The sequence below is a fragment of the Anolis sagrei genome, chromosome 1 (genome assembly GCF_037176765.1).
Source record: "Anolis sagrei isolate rAnoSag1 chromosome 1, rAnoSag1.mat, whole genome shotgun sequence".
NCBI classification, from domain to species: Eukaryota; Metazoa; Chordata; class Lepidosauria; order Squamata; family Dactyloidae; genus Anolis; species Anolis sagrei.
The window spans coordinates 287673341-287694198 of NC_090021.1; the positions used below are offsets into that span (position 1 = coordinate 287673341).

The following is a 20858-nucleotide window of genomic DNA, read 5'->3' on the forward strand; positions in this document are numbered from 1 at the left end:
AAGCCTTCCTTGTGTCAAAGCAGCCTGAGAAATAAGACTAGCGGGTGAGCAGCAATGCAAAGGGAATCCATGCAGAAAGGTAAACCTCCCGCCTCCCGCCCGCACCAATGACCATGCACTTACTAGGATCCTTCAGCGAAAACTGGGTGCGATGGCAGAACATACAGAAAGGAGCCTTAATGCCCCGGTCAGCTTTTCCTGCACTAAAGGTTGGTGCTGCTCTTTCACTCCTATTCCAGTGCTGGCATTTGTGTCTTCCTTGTTGCATGCTCACTCAGGACACAGATAACGTCAGATTAGCACATATAGATCACTAGTCCTTATTAACGTCAGCAACTTTCTTATTAGCTTATCTGTCTGCTCATAGAAGGAAACAGTTATGGGTTGAGACATCATTGAGTGTAGCTGAACAAGAGACCTAGGCAAGTTTTTTTTTTATGGCTTCTTGTGTGTAGGAGGTTTTTTGTAGTGTTAAGTGTTTCAGTGTTAGCTCTTTCAAAGAGAAGATTAAGAAGTAGAAAGTAAAAAATAACAAAGAAATACGAGGGGAGGAGAAAGGTCATACATGTTGTTGCTATGTGCTTTTAAGTCATTTCTGACTTTTGGAAGATGAACCTATTTCAGGGTTTGGCCAAGGTCTTCAGTGGGTTTCATGGTCAAGTGGCAAATTGAATCCTGGCTCAAATCACTAAACCATGCTGGCTCTCATACAGATACATACACAGTAATGGTTTTATGCCAAGAACAGTTTCATGGAGTTTCAGGACTGAATTAACCCACTCAGTAGACCAGCAGAATCACACTTTAGCTCTGGATGCCCTGGAATAGATACATCTGGGATAGTCCCCTGTCGATGGACTGTAGAAGGAGGCTTGAGTAAAGTAAGCAAAAATTGGTGGCAGGTGAGAATTTCAGTTCAGTGTTGGTCAAATTCTGTTCAAAATCTACCAAAATTCCCAGTAGTCCATTATGGAAAAAATGTAACTGAGTTTATGTTCAAAATTGTGGCAATGAATGTTTCACTTAAATTAAGGACCCAAAGATATTTGGGGAAATTGTGAATTATTGGGCTTTAGACACCAGCAGATATTTCATAGTGTAGAATTGGGGTTCATTTGCACATCTTTGTTTAAGTGGAAATACTCAGCAAATGAATAATAAAGGAACACTGTCAGGCTGTGATTACCCTTTTTGGTTTGGTAAGAAGCTTGCAGATCCCATTTCTAAATGTCAGAAGTATAATTGCAGTTAATTCCTTTAAAAATAAATTTCTCTGATTTCCACCATGGTTGCAATGTAGTGAGAGACAATTTCTCATTTTCAGTTTATTTAATTAATTTAATAGTTAATTAAATTGAAATAACTCAGTTTAATTATTAACTGTATTTGTTAATACTAATAGAGAAGTATATAGTCTTAGTGTTTCGGTCAATGACTTGTAGCATTATTTGTTTTAAAAATGAAATTAAAAGTAATTAAAAACTCATATCTTAATTATTTAGGAATAATAAGATGTAAAGTGATACTTTTAAAATGTTAAAATATCAGTAACTTACTACTTGAGGGAATTTTAATTATAACTGTAACTAGCTGCTTATGAAAACTAACTTTCAAAGGTCTGTGAGTTATCCCCCCTTTCTCTTCGTTCCTTAACTCCCTCTTCTTTGAGATTCCTATGTTGTGGCTAAAATGTGGTATCCTCAAATCCAAGAAATCCAGGGTGTTGGCCCTACTGCAAACTACAACATCCAAAATCCACTTAGCATTTGACCACTTCACATGCCAATATAATTCTGATATGTGTTGATTAAATATGACCATTTGTAATGTAGCCAATAAAAATATATGATCAAAGAGAAAGCAACATGGTACCTTCTACACAACCAAACTTATAAATGCCGTCAGCTTATAGTATTTGTTTTTGAACTGAAACACTCACTTGCGCCCTTTTGCACCAAATAATTATAGTGCTGCGATTCCACTTTAACTACCATGATTTCATAGCACTTAAAGTTCCATGATACACTATCTGAGTACTTTCTGGATTCTGTATTACTTCAAATCAACACCATTTAGATAAAGTAATCTCTCTGACACTGTATTACACTCAAGGATACAATATGCCTATTTTTTTATTCATGGCTAGTGCAAACTGCGAACTGGACAATTCAGATCAGAGCCCTGGAGAAGAAGGAATACCGTCAGACTTCTTCTTCTTCCATGGTCTGATACAAATATTAGGGACACAATTATTGCTTTTAGGACAAGAAAATTATATTGAATTCAGGATTTCATATGTAAATATTATGTGAACCTAAAATATCATGTATGAAAGCCTGGTTTATGTCAACCACAAAACTCTTCTAGATTATATAAAGGAAGGATTTCATTATTTTGTGTTTCTACAGATTGTGTTCTTCTTGAAGGAGACGGATGACTTGAAGTCCCAGTATGAACACAAGGTCTCTGACCTGTTGAAATGGATAAGAGTCAAAGTGAAGGAACTGGATGATCATTCATTTCCCAACTCCTTGGAGGAAATGCGCCTTCTCATGGGCAATTTTAAGATCTTCCGCACTGTAGAGAAGCCTCCCAAGTACCGGGAGAAAGGGATAATTGAGGCCAATTTCTTCAACATCAGAACCAAACAGCGAGCCAACAACCAGCGTGTTTATCTGCCTTCTGAAGGAAGGACACTGAGAGATCTGGAAAAGGAATGGATCATTCTGGAGAAAGCAGAGCACAACCGAGGAAAAGCAATACAGCAGGAGCTTCTGAGACTCGAGAGAGTTGAACAACTAGTCCAGAGATTTCAGAAGAAAGCTGCCATCCGTGTGGCCTATTTGGATGACATGAAGGAGATCATGAAGAAGCAGGAAGACTTGCAACCTAATAGTGTGGAGGAATTTGATGCAGCCACAAAGAAGCTTGAGGCCATTGAGGGAGACATGCTTTCTCGAAACCAACGCTTCAAAGCACTCTCTGAGATGGCATCAAAAATCAGACAGGAGAACTACCATGATAAGATCCAGATTGCAAAAAAGTTAGTTGAAAAAGTGATGTCTGGTGTTTGTTCCTATTTGTTAAATATGAATATAGAAATATATCAGATAAGATCACCTGGAAAGAAATCTATTTACATTTATAAAGTGACAGATTTAAAGGGTTTTAAAAAGAGAGAAATCAACGCAAATTTATTTGCATCAAGGCAAAGGCTATTGCAATGTATAAGTAACAGCCAAATAAAATTCTAGCATGTTTCAAGGAAATGGTCAATTGAGGAAAATACCCAATATTTTAATATTTTTTATTGGAGAATAGTAAGCAAGCAGTTTCCTTTATAGAGTATCTTTAATAATTCCCACATTGAATACGTGATGTAATTTCAATTACATAGTACTGGCACATTGTCAGTCTTTTCATGTGCCCACCCAAACAGGTCACAATCTAAAGATGTAATTCTTCACAAAGTTTCTTCTAAAGGGAACTAATGGATGATTTTAACATTTTTCTTCATGCAAGTAGTTTTTGAAACCTCTTGACAATTCAGGACTTATTTTGTGCAAAATTCACATGTGGATGTTTTGGGGGGTTTTTTGCATGCAAATTTAACATTCCTGCATACAATACATCCTGCATTCCTGTGTATGAAATAATATTTCCTTTTGCAGAAAATGCTGTTTTCTATGCAAATCACCCACATGTGATTTTTGTGCAGAAATGTGCAGAAATTTTGTGTCATTTGTCCCAAATGACAGCATTTTCTGCATAGGATTCAGCATTTTTGTGCAAGAAATATTTATTAATAGAAATACAATTTTCTGTGTCACTACGTGTAAAATAAGTCCTGAGCAATGGAACGTTACATCACTCCAGGATTCTTCCTGTCATGGCTTCTTTGGATTAAAAAAACATGTTTTTTAACAGTTTATCAAAGAATTTTTGGGTATAATGTTCCATTTCTACCAGGAACTCAGGGCTGCAACGGAAACTTTCATAATATCTAGTTTGTCCCATACTTTCTTATAAATCCTCATATATTCCTTCAGTTTGCCAGTGCTAGCTAATGATCTGCAGCAGAGCTTCAAAAAGCCATTTTTGACCAAAACTCGCAGAATCCCCACCCAGCATGCCCACTGGCAAAGCCATGCAGATTGTCTACTGGCCATGGCGGCTTGGAGACTGTAGGAGTTATAATTCAAAAATTACTTTCCCTTGCTCAGGTGCAGAGGTGGTTTTATGGAAACATATATATATCAGTAGTGTCTAGATGGGCTAAATAGAACTCTGTTTAGAACAACAGGGTAAGTAACAAGGGATTGCATTTTGGTGCCTTTCCTGTGTTCTTTCTCACATGTAGCTATGTCCAGAGTTTTACAGTATATATATATATTTTTCTTTTCAAACCAGGCAAAAAGACATTTTACAGCAATGGAGGGATCTTTTGAATGAGGTCAAAAGACAGAAACAGTTTTTAAAAGACATGCAAGGAGTTCTGATTCTTCTACAAGACATCAATACCATTATGGAACAACTGAAAGAGCTGCAGGTATTTTACATTATGCATTCTACAGGCCAATGTTGATAGGCATATTATTTTAGTGAAAATTAAGGACTGCCATTAATATCCTGTGACAAAATAACTGCTAATAATGTTTTCTGGGAGTCCAAAAATTGCAATATACATTTTGCATGGGTAGAATAATTAATACAGAGTTGATATTCCAATGTCAAATAAAGAAACAACATTTTTGCATTTTCCTGCAGTACTGGTCACAAAAAATGGATGCATTTAATGCAGTGGTTCCCAACCTGTGGTCTGTTGACCACCAATGGTCCATCAGGACAAAAATATGGTCCACGGCTTCACAGTTACTACACTGTTGCCTCGAAACCATGCGACAAGGAGAGTGACTGGTCTCAAAAAACCCCTCTTTTTTTGAGACCATGACATTCCCATTGCTTCAGCATTCCCAGTGCTGAAGCAATGGGAATGCCAGGAAGAGAGAGATTGACTATGCACACAAGAATGCTACTACCACATCAGCTGTAGATGATTAAATATGGTTTTCTGTGAGCGAGCAGATGGCGACTTCTGGATAGTATATGTTCTGTATCAGAAACTGGAGTTGATGTGGTCTATCCAATACAATTTTCTGAATTAGCACCCTAAATATCCAAATATTGGAGAATGGTCCCTAATCAAAGTGGTCCCTGATCATGTAATCCCTGGTCAAGTGGCCCCTGGTCAAATGGTCCCTGGTCAAAAAAGGTTGGGAACCACTGATTTAATGGCTCTGTAGAACCCAAACAATCTGTTCAATTTATTTCCAGTTTTGTGTGCCAACATTTAAAGCCCTATTTCCTGAAAGCCAGCAATATGTAGAAAAAAACGGTATTATGCAAACAGAATTTTGTATACAAGTATTTTATTTTAACTTAGATTTAGTTTGTGGCAAAGATTTACATGCATTCTGATTTCATTGCTAAATGTAAATAAGATTAAACAATTCCCTTCCTTTACCAAGACACATTTGGTTCTATACTTATAGGAGTTGATGAGAAGATCTGGACAAATGCATGATTTCTTAACAGTCTAAAATAAGGGCATGATATTATCTGAGAAATTCAACAGTAAATGTATCATTACCATACCCTCCAACTGCCCTGATTTGGCTGGGACAGTCCCAAATAATCCCACTTTTGTAACTGCTTTTAAAATGTCCCAGTTTTTCTCTCCTCCTCTCAATTTCCCTCTTTCTTCTCAGCTTACATCAGTTGTTGCAAACTGAGTTCAAAATGCAAAGGGAATGTATATTCAATTAACTTAGCAGTGGGCAGAGGAAATGGTAGACTCTTGCCCTTCCCAGCAGGCTTAGGTAAAATCAAACTCCTGCAGCCTCTCCTTGCCACCATGCTACATCTAAGAACCTGATAATCAAAAAGTTAACACAGAGTTGAATTTATTGTAAAATGTCATTGCAACTAAAAAATGTAAGATTATTTAAAAAATATTAATGTTTAAAATATAGCACACATCGCTAAATTAATCACACAAGTCTCTTTACAACCAATTAATCATTACAAAGCTGTTTGAATAACTACATGACAGCAAAAAGGCAGGCAGATCCTTTTCCTGGGAACAGCCATTAAAAAGCTATCTTCCATATTTTCATCAGATATGGTTGAGATGGTGGTGGGATTGAGAAGAAGCTCTCTCCCAAAGATGTTAAGACACTAGTAGGTTTATATAGGGAGATTTTGAATAATTATATGTCTAAATACCAGATAAACTGGATATCTCTAACATTCTGTCAGTTAGTATACATCAGATTGCTAATCAAGTGTAGATTTTTTTAAAAGGTCGTAACTTGCGAGAGAATTGGTTTAACAAGTAATCATTGAAGACAGCTGTCACCTGATGAATTGCCATCTGTACTCAGCTAGTGTTTGTAAGTGGTTGTGGAAGAAATCCATTCTTTTTATTTTATTTTATTTTATTTTATTTTCAGAGTCTATTGAATTCTCAGGATTGTGGCAAAGAGCTATTGGAAGCTGTGGATCTATTGCAGAAGCACAAATTGGTTGCTTCCCAAGTCACTTCCCTTGAAGAGACAATCAAGCATATTGATGAAAGAGCAGAAGAGATCATAAAAGGTAGACTGCGCAAAGCAGATGTTCTCCAAGCTAAACTCCGGATGCTCCATCAGTTCTATCAAAATTCTGTGGATCTCTGCAAAACACGGTAAATTTATTTTCCTTGTGACAACTCTGAGAATTACTGATGATTTGAGAATACTGATGGAGAATACTGGTGGATTCTCACACTTTGTTTGAGAATACTGAGGATACAAATGTACAAACAGCCCTGATCTAGAGTTGAAACGTGCTGGTCAACGTTACTTTAAGCCAAGTATCACTTCTGCAAAATGCTTGGGACTTTTAATCGTGTAATATTTGTATTTGCATAGAAGTGCATGGATGTCTTGGAGATGGGACAAAATTCATTCATTTTATATGTACTTTATACACATAGCAGGAAGGTAATGTTATACAATACTTTTTAAAATGTTGTGTACATTGAACTATCAATGTGTATGCTGAACCATCAGAAAGCAAAGCTGTCATATCAGCCTCCTATGGATTTGAATTTGGGGGTATTTTAAATTTTGAATAAGGGATGTTCAACCTGTATAAAGATGTTCATATAAATACATTATACTCATGTATACGTCACAACTCTCCAGCAAAGGATCACCGCCTTGTTGTGGCACTGGAGCTTGAGCACCTCAATGATGTCATGAGCAAAACCGTGAAGGGCCACCCAAGATGGGACGGTCGTGGCAGAGAGGTCAGACCAAGCGTGATCCCTGGGGAAGGCAATGGTAAACCACCCCAGTATCCTTGCCAAGAAAACTAAATGGACCAGTACAACCAGAGATATGTTGGTTTGCCATTGGAAGATGGGACTCCCAGGTTGGAAGAGGGCCAAAATGCTACTGGGGAGGAGCAGAGGATAAGTTCAACTAGCCCCAGATGTGATGACGCAGCTAGCTCAAAGCCGAAAGGAAGGCTAGCGGCCGACGGTACTGGAGGTGAACGACGAATCCGATGCTCTAAAGATCAACACACCATAGGAACCTGGAATGTAAGATCTATGAGCCAGGGTTCAAGATTGGGAAAGGCGTACGGCAAGGCTGCATACTCTCACCCAACCTTTTTAACTTGTATGCAGAACACATCATGCGATGTGCGGGGCTTGATGAATGCAAAGCTGGGGTGAAAATTGCTGGAAGAAACATTAACAACCTCAGATAAGCAGATGACATCACTCTGATAGCCGAAAGTGAGGAGGAACTGAGGAGCCTTCTAATCAAGGTGAAAGAAGAAAGCGCAAAAGCTGGGTTGCAGCTAAACATCAAAAAAACCGAGATTATGGCAACAAGAATGATTGACAACTGGAAAATAGAGGGAGAAAATGTGGAGGCCGTGACAGACTTTGTATTTCTAGGTGCAAAGATTACTGCAGATGCAGACTGTAGCCAGGAAATCAGAAGACGCTTACTTCTTGGGAGGAGAGCAATGTCCAGTCTCGATAAAATAGTAAAGAGTAGAGACATCAGACTGGCAACAAAGATCCACCTAGTCAAAGCCATGGTATTCCCTGTAGTAACCTATGGATGTGAGAGCTGGACCTTAGGGAAGGCTGAGTGAAGGAAGATAGAAGATTTTGAACTGTGGTGTTGGAGGAAAGTTCTGAGAGTGCTTTGGACTGCGAGAAGATCCAACCAGTCCATCCTCCAGGAAATAAAGCCCGACTGCTCATTGGAGGGAAGGATACTAGAGACAAAGTTGAAGTACTTTGGCCACATAATGAGAAGACAGGGAAGCTTAGAGAAGACAATTATGCTGGGGAAAGTGGAAGGTAAAAGAAAGAGGGGCTGACCAAGGGCAAGATGGATGAATGGCATCCTTGAAGTGACTGGACTGACCTTGAAGGAGCTGGGGGTGGTGACGGCCGACAGGGAGCTCTGTCGTGGGCTGGTCCATGAGGTCACGAAGAGTCGGAGACGACTGAACGAATGAACAACAACAATACGTCACAATATTTTAATCAAAAAATCAACCACCCAAAACCATGAATATGTAAGGAAAAGAGATGCCATCCAAACATTAGGACCTTCTTGACAGTCAAAGCTGTTTGACAGTGGAATATGCTGCCTTAGAAGGTGGTAGTATCTCTTTCAAACTGAAAGAGCTCTGCTCTAGATTCTCATATGTTAGAACTGCTGGGGGGGGGGGGAGGAATTTGCATTTAGATATAGACATTACAAAATGTACAATGTTTTCCCTTTTACTAGTCAGCATCAGCTAGAAGATAGTATGAAGCTTTTTGAGTTTTTCCATGAGTGCAAGGAAGAGGAATCCTGGCTGTTAGACAAGCGGAAGCTGGTGAAGACAAGAATGTTAGGACGTGATCTCAATCACATTTTGGCTTCTCTCCAAAGCCACAAGGTTGGTAATACATGAGTTCTTGATCACTTACTGTGCACATTTTAGAACTACTGCTAATACAGACGTAAGCAAAACTGTGGTAGGCAGTGCAATATCAGTGGTAATGGTAAGAGTGTTGAACTAGAATTTACAAGATCCATATTGAGTTTCACACTCACTGTTAAAACTTGTTGAATGACTTTGGACCAGTCACTACCTGAGTGTCTGACTCAAAGGACTGTTGTGAAGCCATGTATACCACTTCAAACACTTCAGAATAATGTTGGGCTTGGATTGTAAAAAATATTTTTAAAATTAGCACTAAAGTAAATAATGTCTTGGATAAGAGAAGGAAAGTAACTGGAAAGCTTGGAGATAACTAAATACAAAAATGTAAAACAGCTTTTTTAGATTCCTTTGTCTTATGTTCAGAAGGATCTCCCAGGCAAGGTGGTAATTGTCTGTGTTGGAAGACAGAGTTTAGGAACTGTAGTCCAATAATAATAACAAAAACAACAACCACAACAACAATATTGGCGATAATAATGATGATGCCATCTCCAAGTTGTGGTAAAGTATTGGCTCATACTCTTTAGGAACTGTAGTCCAATAATAATAACAAAAACAACAACCACAACAACAATATTGGCGATAATAATGATGATGCCATCTCCAAGTTGTGGTAAAGTATTGGCCCATACTCTGTTGTGGCTATTCAAATAACAGAATGGTAGAAGGGAGTATGTTTTGTACCCATATCAGTGGTCTGCAGCATTCAAATGTTTTTCTTTTGAAAAATAACAAGAGGTACTGTTTTCAGTCCTTTTGGGAAACTACTGTAGAAAACAAAATATTAACCTTTCCTTTAAAAGTTCAACTGTAACAGGATCTAACTACTTTGGGAACAAAGTATTATAACTGTGACTGTAAATTCTCAAAAAATCCAAAAGAATATTGCCAGAGTTTACTGCATAGCAGCATCTAGATATAACCAAATGACTTCTGTCTGGCAGGCTCTACAAGATGAGTGCAATTCTCACCAAATGATTTGCTCTAAGATCAACTGCAAAGGGTCTGAGCTTAGTCAGAAAAGTCCTTCAAACCGGAAGGATATCCAAAAAAAGACTGACGATATCCAGCAATTGTGGCAACAGCTCCATAATGAAGTGGCAAATCGGAAAACCCAATTGGAGGCAGCTGCTCTCATCAAACAGGTAAACTGGTCTGCAGTTTTAGCCAAAACAAGAAAATGCAAGGGAAAAAGTTAATGTATTAAGATTTTTATCTATCTGTTAAATTCTTGAATACATTGTCATGCTAAGACATGGTTGGCAAATATAGCCCCCCCCCCCCGATCCCCATTCTCGAGACTCCTGAAGCCACCTGCTATGCACATAACCTCCAATTTTAAGACAAAAAACTGAAATTGGCAGTTTTTGTCTGACAAGTACATGGAAATTCCCAAAGCACTCAGATTTCTTTCACCATTTTGGGAATACCTCAAATGAAGAGGTATTTGGGAGCAGTTGTGCACCCCATATCCGGGGGGGGGGGTGGTCAGAAGGGAGAACTTAGGGGCCTTTCCACATAGCCATATAACCCCAAACATCAAGGCAGGTAATCCACTATATCTGCTTTGAACTAGGCTATCTGAGAGCCCTTCCACACAACCATATAACCCAGAATATCAAGGTAGATAATCCACTATATCTGCTTTGAACTGAATTATGAGTTCACACTGCCATATAATCCAGTTCAATGTGGATTTTATACAGCTGTGTGGAAGGGGCCTAAGAAATCATCATTGATAACAGCAATGTTCAGGGAGCATTGGTCAAAATTAAGCAATGATAATTGGCTATTGGCACCATCTGGTAGGTGACTGCTCACCAAACCCTGTTCAAAAGATGGTTGGCACTACATATGTGCAGATTGGGTAATAGCTTACAATGGTATAGTGGTTTGTATTGGGACCATGTCTCTGGAGATCTTCTTACTAGGCCTGGGTAACAACGGAAAAATTTGTTTCTAAAATCGATTTGTTTTTGTGGGGTTTTTTTGCGTTTTGATATTTAAAAGAATTCCGAAATTTTCCTTAAAAAAAGTTCGATATTTACAAAATTTCGTAAATGGTAAAAAAAAATACAAAACAATAACAAAACAATAACGAATCGCAGAGCACCACTCGAAGAAAGATGGTCACAGGTATGTAACCTACCAATAACGAATCGATTCGTTAATGGCGGCCGCGATCGCGCAATATGCTAAAAAAACTTCTGAAGCTTCCCTCTCCCTCTGTTGTTGACTGTTGGTGTGATATTATAATTTTTTTTCACTAATTAAACAAAAAAACAACTATAAAACTTGCCCCAGACATGCGGAAATAATAACGAAACGACCTCAAACCAATAACAAAACTAATACATAACGAAATACGAAGCATTTACGAAACGAATTGAAAAATTCGTTTCGTTTTTAAGTTGCTCCAGAATGGTTCGTTATAACTTCGTTAACAAAAAAAATAACGAATTTTTAACGAATTACGAATTAACGAAACGAAACCGCCCAGCCCTACTTCTTACCCATGGAAACTGATTGAGTGACCTTAGGCAACTAACACACTTTCAGCCTGAGAGGAACCTAAAGGCACTTTAGGCACAAGAATAATTGTGTTAACAACAAAGTACTCATATTTCTCTCATCAGTACTTTGCGGATGTTGGTGAGGTGGACTCCCGGCTGCAGGAACTGCATACCCTCCTAGCTAGTGAGGATTATGGGAAGGATGTATCGGGTGCTGAATCTTTGTTGCATCGCCACTTTCATTTGGAGAAGGAACTTGGTACTTACTCTGCAGAAATAAGTCATCTGGAAGAGCAGGCTCATTGTGTGACACGACAAGCTGCTCCCATTGTAAGTACTAGCTAGTATGCATAACACATAATGCAAATTTCAAGTATACAGAATTCAAAGTTGTGGCTCTTTTTCTTGTCAGATGATATCGGCGCCAACATCAAACATAGAGATCCAGAACAGCACAAACCAGAGGGTAACCAAAACACCAGCAAGTCATTCTGTGTCACGAGTTTCTGCCCAAATGACAGCCATAAGACCATTTGGGTCTGATCCTCATTTTATTACAGAAAACATCTGGAAGACTCAGAATAAGGTCAACTTATTGTATGAAAAACTGCAAACCATGGCTGAGGTATGCCAATGATATCATGTGCATTTTAGTTTTCCTCTGAAATCACTAAATCCAACTGAAATCTAAATTCGAGTAAATGATTGTGTCAGTTTAACTTACATGAGTGTTACCCTACCAAACTATGTTTGATTCAGTGGGTTTGCTCTAGGATGATCAATGGGATTTTGGTCAATGTGTGCACTCACACTCCAAATGATATGTACTATATATACTCATATATACAGTATATAATACTTGAAGTTCTGTATAATCTTTCATGGAACTCATTGCTGTGTGATATAGTCCATGAAACCTCATGCTTATTAGTAAGTTAGCAACAAGTTTCAATATTTTTCTGTAATGGCTGGAATATTGATGATGCACTATAGTAGCCATTGTACTTCTTCTAGAATTGCTAAGTGGTGGCAAGGGAAAGCAGACACAGGTTTGAGAAGCTTGTTTCTCCAATGTCTTCCTTTCTTACAGTCATAACATTTGTGGCTCATTTCCTCTTTACCAAAGAAATACATAGAATTATAGAATCATAGAGTTAGAAGAGACCTCGTAGGTATCCAGTCCAACCCCCTTCCAAGAAGCAGGAAAATCACATTCAAAGCACCCTTGACAGATGGCCATCCAGCCTCTGCCTAAAAGTCTCCAAAGAAGGAGCCCCCACCACAGTCCAGGGCAGAGACTTCCATTGCTGAACAGCTCTCACTGTCAGGAAGTTCTTCCTGATGTTCAGATGGACTCACTTTTCTTCTAATTTAAAGTTATTGTTCTGCATTCTAGTCTCCAGGGCTGCAATAAACAAATTCGCTCCCTTCTCCCTATGACTTCCCCTCACATATTTATACATGGCCATCATGTCTCCTCTCTTCTGAAGGCTAAACATGCCAGCTCTTTAAGCTGCTCCTCATAGGGCTTGTTCTCCAGACCCTTGATCATTTAACTTACCCTCCTATGATACATTCCAACTTAGGGTCAACATCTCCCTTAAATTGCAATGCCCAGAACTGGACACAATATTCCAGGTGTGGTCTGGCCAAGGCAGAATAGAAGGGTAGCATGACTTCCCTGGATCTAATATAATATAAATGGGTTCCTGAATAAGTACATACAACAAAAATACCACTTATATAGAGTAAACAATAGTAGAATTCAACAAACAGTTATATAGACATGTTGTACTGTTCAATTTCACAGTGATGTCAAACAATATTGTGTTAATTTTGGTACAGTCCCTTTAGAATAATATCAAAACAATAGTGGAATTCAACAAGCAGTTATACAGACATGTTGTACTGTTCAATTTCACAGTGATGTCAAACACTATTATGTAAATTTTGGTACAGTCTCTTTAGAATAATATCAATGTCATATCTTCTTATGTTGAGTAGCTTGTAGATCAGCTGTCCGCGACCGGTTTTGGCCTTACTTCAGGCCTTCTTCTGGTGGAAAAGTTATACGCTTGAGAATTTGTTCTCCTCAGAAGATACAGATTTTTTGGCTCAGTGGTATATGATACTCTGCTCTGTGTTGAGTTCTGGCTGCGAGATCTAGACACTATACTCCTATTTATGTAGGCCAAAATCCTATTGGCTTTTATAGCCACCACATCACATTGCTGCTCATGTTTAACTTGCTGTCCATGAGGACTCCAATATCTTTTTCACACGTACTGCTCTCGAGCCAGGCGTCTCCATTCTGTATCTTTGCATTTCATGTTTTTCTGCCTAAGTGGATTATCTTGCATTTGTCCCAGTTGAACTTCATTTTGTTAGTTTTGGCTCATCTCTCTAATCTGTTAAGAAAGGACTACAGATGCAACTACAGATGCAAAAACCACAAAAGACCATCACAAAGCACAGACAAGAAAATGTTAAAAATATAAGAAGCTTTAAAAACAAGATTATCTTTACAGCCCAAATAGATAACAAATGAATCTAAAAATCTTAAAAAAAAAAAAAAGCCCTGCAACTTACAATGACAAAGAAAATATGCACAGAACACTACTATTATAACAGGAAAATAAAAAAAAATCAAGTATCACTTGCATCCAGTGCTGGTGCACACTGTATAAATTCAAGCTCTGTTTAATTTTAGTAGACTCCAGAACAAAGAAATGGTTACAGAAACTTCTCATGGGAATCGCTTTCCAAATCTGCTTACATTTAGCCACCTGTGTGTCCATGGCCTCATTTGTTTACAGCTGTTTCGGGATTTAAAAAAGTGCACATGAGCTGGAGCAGTCCACACCAGCATATAAGAACCAAGTCACATGATTTCTTTGAGTGCAGGGATATACCGTCATGACAATATGCACAGTTTGTGGCCAAAATCAGGTTTTAAGCACACCTTTTTACCAAGTGTTTTTTGACAGTTAATGCTATCCAGCGTGCATTTTTGGCAAACATCATTTAGCCACACATCCCTTTTATCCCGGTTCCATCCACATTTTAGGGCCCTCACAGAACTGTAATTGCCCACATTTTTCCTTTAGTTCTTCTGGGTTTCTTTTTTTAACCACATAAAATTGATTAAGAAGAAAAAGACCGAATAGTTGAACAATTTTATTGGTGGCACTAGGCAATGTCTGTCTGGAAGTTCCCTTTGATTTATTAGATTTGATTTCCAGGTCATTGTAAAGGACAGGGCCCAAAACTGTTTTGCAATGCTAGACCTTGAACACAATGAGCAGGTCTGAGCTCAGAATTTGTTATTGAACACAATGTTTTTATTGTCCTCCTGAGATAGCTTTAAAAGAAAATTCTGCTTGACACATTTCCATATTTTAATCAGTCATGTATTTAATTTAACTCCAAAATTTGGTACTTATTCAAACTATGTCTAATTTTTTTCCATCCAGCACAGGAAAACAGAATTGGAAGAAAGGATTAGACTCTACCAGTTTTACAGCTCCTGTGAAGAATTTCAATCTTGGATAGATGACAAAGAGAAAATTTTCCAGACCATTCAGCCAAAAGCAGATAATGTGGATGCTATGCAGCAGAAATACCAGGTGCCGTTTTTCTTAGCAATCACATTCAGAGACATAACTTACTTCACTTTCTTATTTGTTTATGTTTCCCAGGACTGAATTCAGATTTTTGTAAAAGAGAAAGAAGCAGTTATTCAGGAGAGAAAGATTCTCAACAAAGATCCAAAGTTGGATATATTAGAGGAAATTGCAATAAAGCAATGTATTTTGATTTCACACATGATCCTTATTAGTACCTCAAAAAAAAAAAAAAACACCTCTAGCAACATTATGAACCCAAGTTAAACTCTTGCCTTTAGTTTTGAAGAAAAGTATACCTGCCTTAACCATTAAACTTTGCATAAAAGGATATAGTTTCAATGTATGGTAATATCAAGCTCAAAGGTTGACACCAAAATTAACACAGACTCTGTAATGTCAAGTGCTCCACTAGTTAGGTTTCTCTGGATTAGTTTCATTTCCCAATCCCATATGTTATTCTGCCTCTTGCCTACCATATTTGATAAATTGTAGCAAATATGGATTGATTATATGAGTCCAATGGTAAATTACGTCTCAAGATCAGTAAATCTTTGATCGTTGACGGCAACTACTGCCTTGGAGAAGGTTGTAGTGCTTTCTCCTTCATGGTCCCAGATAAATGTGAGAATTATTTCCTTATTGTTAATATTTGCTTTGAGGGAAAAGTACTTTGAGTATGTAGTGACTAAGCAAATTGAGATCAGACAATCAGGGCCCATTTCAGCATGGTTTTAGACCAGGCTATGATATTGAGACAACTTTGGTTTTCCTGATCAAATGACTTATTTTGGGTTAAAGACGGAAAGACTACACCACAAATCCCCAAATTAGACCCCAGGGCCAGATGAGGCCCTACAACATCATTTACCCAGTCCCCACCCTAAACCTTAGACTTAGGGTTGCCCTAAGTCTGAAACTACTTGAAGGCACACAATTATAATCCAAATTAACATGACTATTTCATCACACAAAAGCAGGCCCATGCTTCCCATTGAAATACTGGTAAGTTTATGTTGGTTAAAAATGTTCTTCATTTGAAATATTTGATTTTTAATGTATTGTCGAAGGCTTTCATGGCTGGAATCACTAGGTTCTTGTGGGTTTTTTCGGGCTATAGAGCCATGTTCTAGAGGCATTTCTCCTGACGTTTCGCCTGCATCTATGGCAAGCATCCTCACTACTTCTGAGGATGCTTGCCATAGATGCAGGTGAAACATCAGGAGAAATGCCTCTAGAACATGGCTCTATAGCCCGAAAAAAACCACAAGAACCTATTTGATTTTTCTTTCATGGTTTTTTGCACCACAAAAGAGATGTGTAGTGTGCATAGCAATGTTCATGTTCTTTTCAAATGATAGTTTGGTCTCCCAACAATCTGAGGGACCACAAACTGGCCCTCTGTTTAAAAAGTTTGAGGATTCCTGGACTATAATGTGAAATCTTTGGATGTCCAATGGGATATAAACATAAAACTGAAGTAAATGTTCCCAAGAAGATCTGAATATACAAGTTGGATTATATGGGCGAAGACAATACCATAGGTTATCTGGTCCCAAACTCTGAAGAGCTTTAAAAGTGACAACCAACACTTTGTACCTTACCTGGAAAATAATTGGTACCTATTTGGCAGCATGGTGAATCCACCCACTGTTGTCTGGCTTCAGAACCTTAGTCTGGTAAGATCCTAAAACAGAATTAAACATCAATGGCATTAAAAATTGCAGTTATGGAAGACAACTGCCCTCTCAATCATCTTGCCAAAAAAGAAAAATTAGATATTGTTAAAGGACAGAGGATTAGGGGAGGACCGGTCATACCACTACTTCTTTTAAACAAGGTTAAAAACTCCCCTTACAAAGAGAAGCATTAATAACATAGCTGAGATCTAACTGTGTCACCTCTGGACAACTAGCCAAGAAGGACAGAGATTGAGGGAACAGCTTGTCCTACTTCCTTGTTCTAGCAAATTGTCTACATTTGTGATGCTCACCAACTGAAACTGATCCAGAGTAATCCTACTCAGAGTTGTTGGACATCCCATTTTCAGTTTATGTTATAATGATACCATCTAAATTGGTGCTTATCTGCAAGATTTTGTCTGTGAAATGATTGTTAAAAGAATCGCCATAAACTACAACAGGTCCTAGAATTGGCTTTAGAGGGGAGGAACCTGAATGGTTCAGCTGAATGTGAATTTGCAGATGCAGTGATAAAACGTTTTGATGCACGTATTGCTACCTTATAGAAACAAATATGTTCTCTATATTGTGTCCTGTCAGACATAAGTCATCCTTTCTTCCATGTGTGCTCTAGCCATCCTTCCTATTTGAGTTGCCTGAGATCTTACACCAAGGGACCCAGTTAGTACTGGGTTGGGGACAGCATTTGGAAGTCGGTGTGCCTATAGCTGTAAACTGATCATGCTTCCATCTATTGACTAGGATTTCAACAGGATCATCAATGATACTCACCATAATGCTTTCTGGAATCCAAAAGTATCCATAAGCCTTTTAGGTTAGATCATGTTAATAGGTCTGCCATCCCTGCAGGACAGGCAGCAGCTGTGATGCTAACTCTAACCAGAAAATGTTCTGTTCTTGACAACTTGGAGGTCCATGACAACCTGGAGCCCATCCCTGTGGTCAGAATTGAACATAGAATCGAGGGTGTGACTCTGAGTGTGTGGGCTCTGAGACCAATTGGGATAGGACCATATTTGTCATGGATGCCATTAACTTTCAAGCTGTACCTGACACTAACAGACTCCTCAGTCTATATTTTGCCATCAGACTCAGATAAACCCATTAAATGTGATTCGATTCCCTAATAAGTAGTGTGGTCAGGTTACAGACCATGGCTACTTCACCCCTTGCTCCCTTATCTACTTTCCATCACCTGCTCACTAACACAATAACCTGGTTGGAGAGCATGAGCCAATGTCAGAACACAATCTACACACTATATGTGACCCACATGAACACCCACATGATTACACACATGTATACATACATTGATAGAGGAAAACTGGACAAACAGTAGAGTTAAATTACAATAACACACAAAGAGTACCATCTGTTACAATTCTGTGTAACGCTTAAGAAAAATGACCACTCAGAACAGCACCACTTGTTGATAAGCTAATCGTCCTTATCTTGTTATGTTGATTAACACAGATAATGAGACAAGAAGCCATTATCTCAATTGAAGACTAAATGGATAGAAGACTTGTAATTCAGCAGTGTCAAGCTGCTCTGAAAGCACAATGCCTCAATACAGATGTGAAAAAAATGGAAAATATTGACTCTTTCTTTTTGTTAGATTCTACAACACCAAAGAGCTTTCTTTAAAAAAGGAAGACAGGAAAGCAAACTTGGTATGATAGGAATGCTCGCTATAATAAAACATATTCCTTTGTATAAAAGGTTGTAAATAATTGTTTTATGTATTGTAAAGTTTGGAAACAAGCCTGTATTATTTAATTTACCCTACTTTTCTCATTTATTTTGTTTCACCCCAGAGTTTCCTAATAGAATTGGCTGCTGGGAAGAGCCAATTGGATGATATCATTATCTTAGCCGATATGTTTTCTAAGAGCAGCCCAGGAAAGCAGAATGAGATCCAAACCTGGAAGAAAGAGATGTACTTGAGGTAAAAGGTGCAGAATACAAAGAAAGCCCAATGAAGTAGTTTTACTAAGTTCATTTCAGCTGAAAGTGTATTTGGTTATCAATATATTCTATCTAATTTCCTGAGTAATTTGTAATCTTTTTTAAAAAATGCACAGAATTTAGATTTTTCATATGTAGCTTTTCCTATTATCTGCTAATAACATATATATTTTCATACACAGCCTTTCCAAATAGATGCACCTGCGTATATAATTCTCAATATATATTTTATTATAATTATCTCAAAATGCATAAAAGAGTACAACCTAAAGAATATAAATATTCTGATCCACATACAGGTCCAGGAAATATTCATGAGATCTGCTTGCTTAAAAGTAGAGACCAAATAAAATTTTCATCTGGATACCGAGCATATATGAGAAGAATAGGAAGATATTGACAAGATGTTTTAGTTGTGAATTACAGTAGTAGGAGGACCACAGAGTGAAGTATCTCTGATACTGACAGGCCCTATCCCTGACAGATATGGCCAATTCTGATGCTCTTTACTTTTCCACTTTTAGGTGGGAACGCCTGGAAGTATTAAAAGAAGAGAAAGGTTCAGAGCTGATTGGTGTGGTTGATGTAAAAACATTCCTTTTAGACTGTGAAAACACTCAAAGGTTGCTACAAGACAAGAAGGCTCATCTTGAGGATTTAGGACAAGTAAACAAACCTGCTACTCTCGAATCAGAGGCACGCAAGCTTGCAACCTTTGAAAGAGAAGTCCTGGTACTGGAGAGAAAAATCGAATACCTCAACAGTGTGGCTAAATCGTAAGAAACTTGTTCTTTGCTGTGGTATAGCCTGTTTTGGGAAAACTGGTGTTCAGATCAATACTTAGGAATGTTACCCTTAAAGTAAATATATTCGTAATACTTTATAGGACAAGTATTTTGTTATGGTTGCTTATTTCCAGTGTTGGAGAAGTAACGTTCCAACAACATATTACACACTCATACCACACACACACACACACAGAGACATTCACACACACACAAATATCTTTTAAAAATGGAAAATACTGAAATGATCTCAAATATTCAAATGACTACCAAATAATGTCTTAGTAAGGTTACTAATCACTCACATTGTTTACATGATTGCCATTGCATTGATAAAACTAAATCAACGTGGACTTGCTTTTTAAAAAATGAAGCAAATAGTGTCAGCCCATGTTTTTCTGAATTTCAAATCCTTCTACGTCCATTACCCCGACTCTTGCAAATCAAAGCTCATATGTACCTCCTCACTTGTTCCCATAGGGATTGCAAAGAACCTTGTGATGTTAAGATTCACACCAGGGAGTTAAAATAATATTAATAGAATAAGGGCCCTTCCACATAGCCCTATATCCCAGACTATTAAGGCAGAAAATCCCACATTATCTGAGTGTGGACTCAGATAATCCAGTTCAAAACGGATATTGTGAGATTTTCTGCCTCAATATTCTGGGATATAGGGTTGTGTGCAAGGGCCCCAATAATCCTTTTCAAGATGGTGATAATGACAACACTATTAATTTCTGCCTTTCATCTAAGGCTTGCAGCCAAGGTTCTCTCCCAGTTAAAGGGTTAAGGTAATGACAGATACCATAGACCCATGGAAAATTATGTGGAAAATATTGGTGTTAGAATGCTACATAATTTGCTTGAAGAGCTTTCTATATTCAACCATTAGCATTTCTGGTTTAAAAAGAATTAAATAGCAAAGATTACTGTCTGAGGTTTTAGAAATAGCTTCTTATGGACAGAGTAGACAGTGACATTAGTCTAGATGAGCAAGATCGTTTCCAGTGTTATTTTGACTGGGGTCACTCAGTGAGTTGCACAGTTGAAGAAGGATTTGGCAAATTAATGACTACACTTTTTTTTCATATGCACACAGAGTAATAGTATTTCAGTGAGTGCTAGGAGTTCTTTATGCTAGTTTGGCCCCTCCTACACAGCTGTATAAAATCCATATTGAACTGGAATATATGGCAGTGT

The 20858-nt window shown here is 38.0% G+C and overlaps 1 protein-coding gene across 2 annotated transcripts in view; it reads left to right on the forward strand.

Annotated features, from left to right (window-relative positions):
• Positions 1-3: 3 nt before the first annotated feature.
• SPTBN5 (spectrin beta, non-erythrocytic 5) overlaps positions 4-20858 on the forward strand; it is a 116762-nt gene continuing 95907 nt past the window's right edge. For both annotated transcript variants that reach the window (XM_067462835.1, XM_067462836.1), the window contains exons 1-11: positions 4-209; positions 2409-3043; positions 4411-4549; positions 6513-6745; positions 8862-9015; positions 10008-10208; positions 11700-11906; positions 11989-12201; positions 15050-15202; positions 18720-18850; positions 19395-19646. In XM_067462835.1, coding sequence (XP_067318936.1) covers positions 108-209; positions 2409-3043; positions 4411-4549; positions 6513-6745; positions 8862-9015; positions 10008-10208; positions 11700-11906; positions 11989-12201; positions 15050-15202; positions 18720-18850; positions 19395-19646 — 2420 coding nt within the window. In that variant the 5' untranslated portion in view covers positions 4-107. The remainder of the gene's footprint in view (positions 210-2408; positions 3044-4410; positions 4550-6512; positions 6746-8861; positions 9016-10007; positions 10209-11699; positions 11907-11988; positions 12202-15049; positions 15203-18719; positions 18851-19394; positions 19647-20858) is intronic.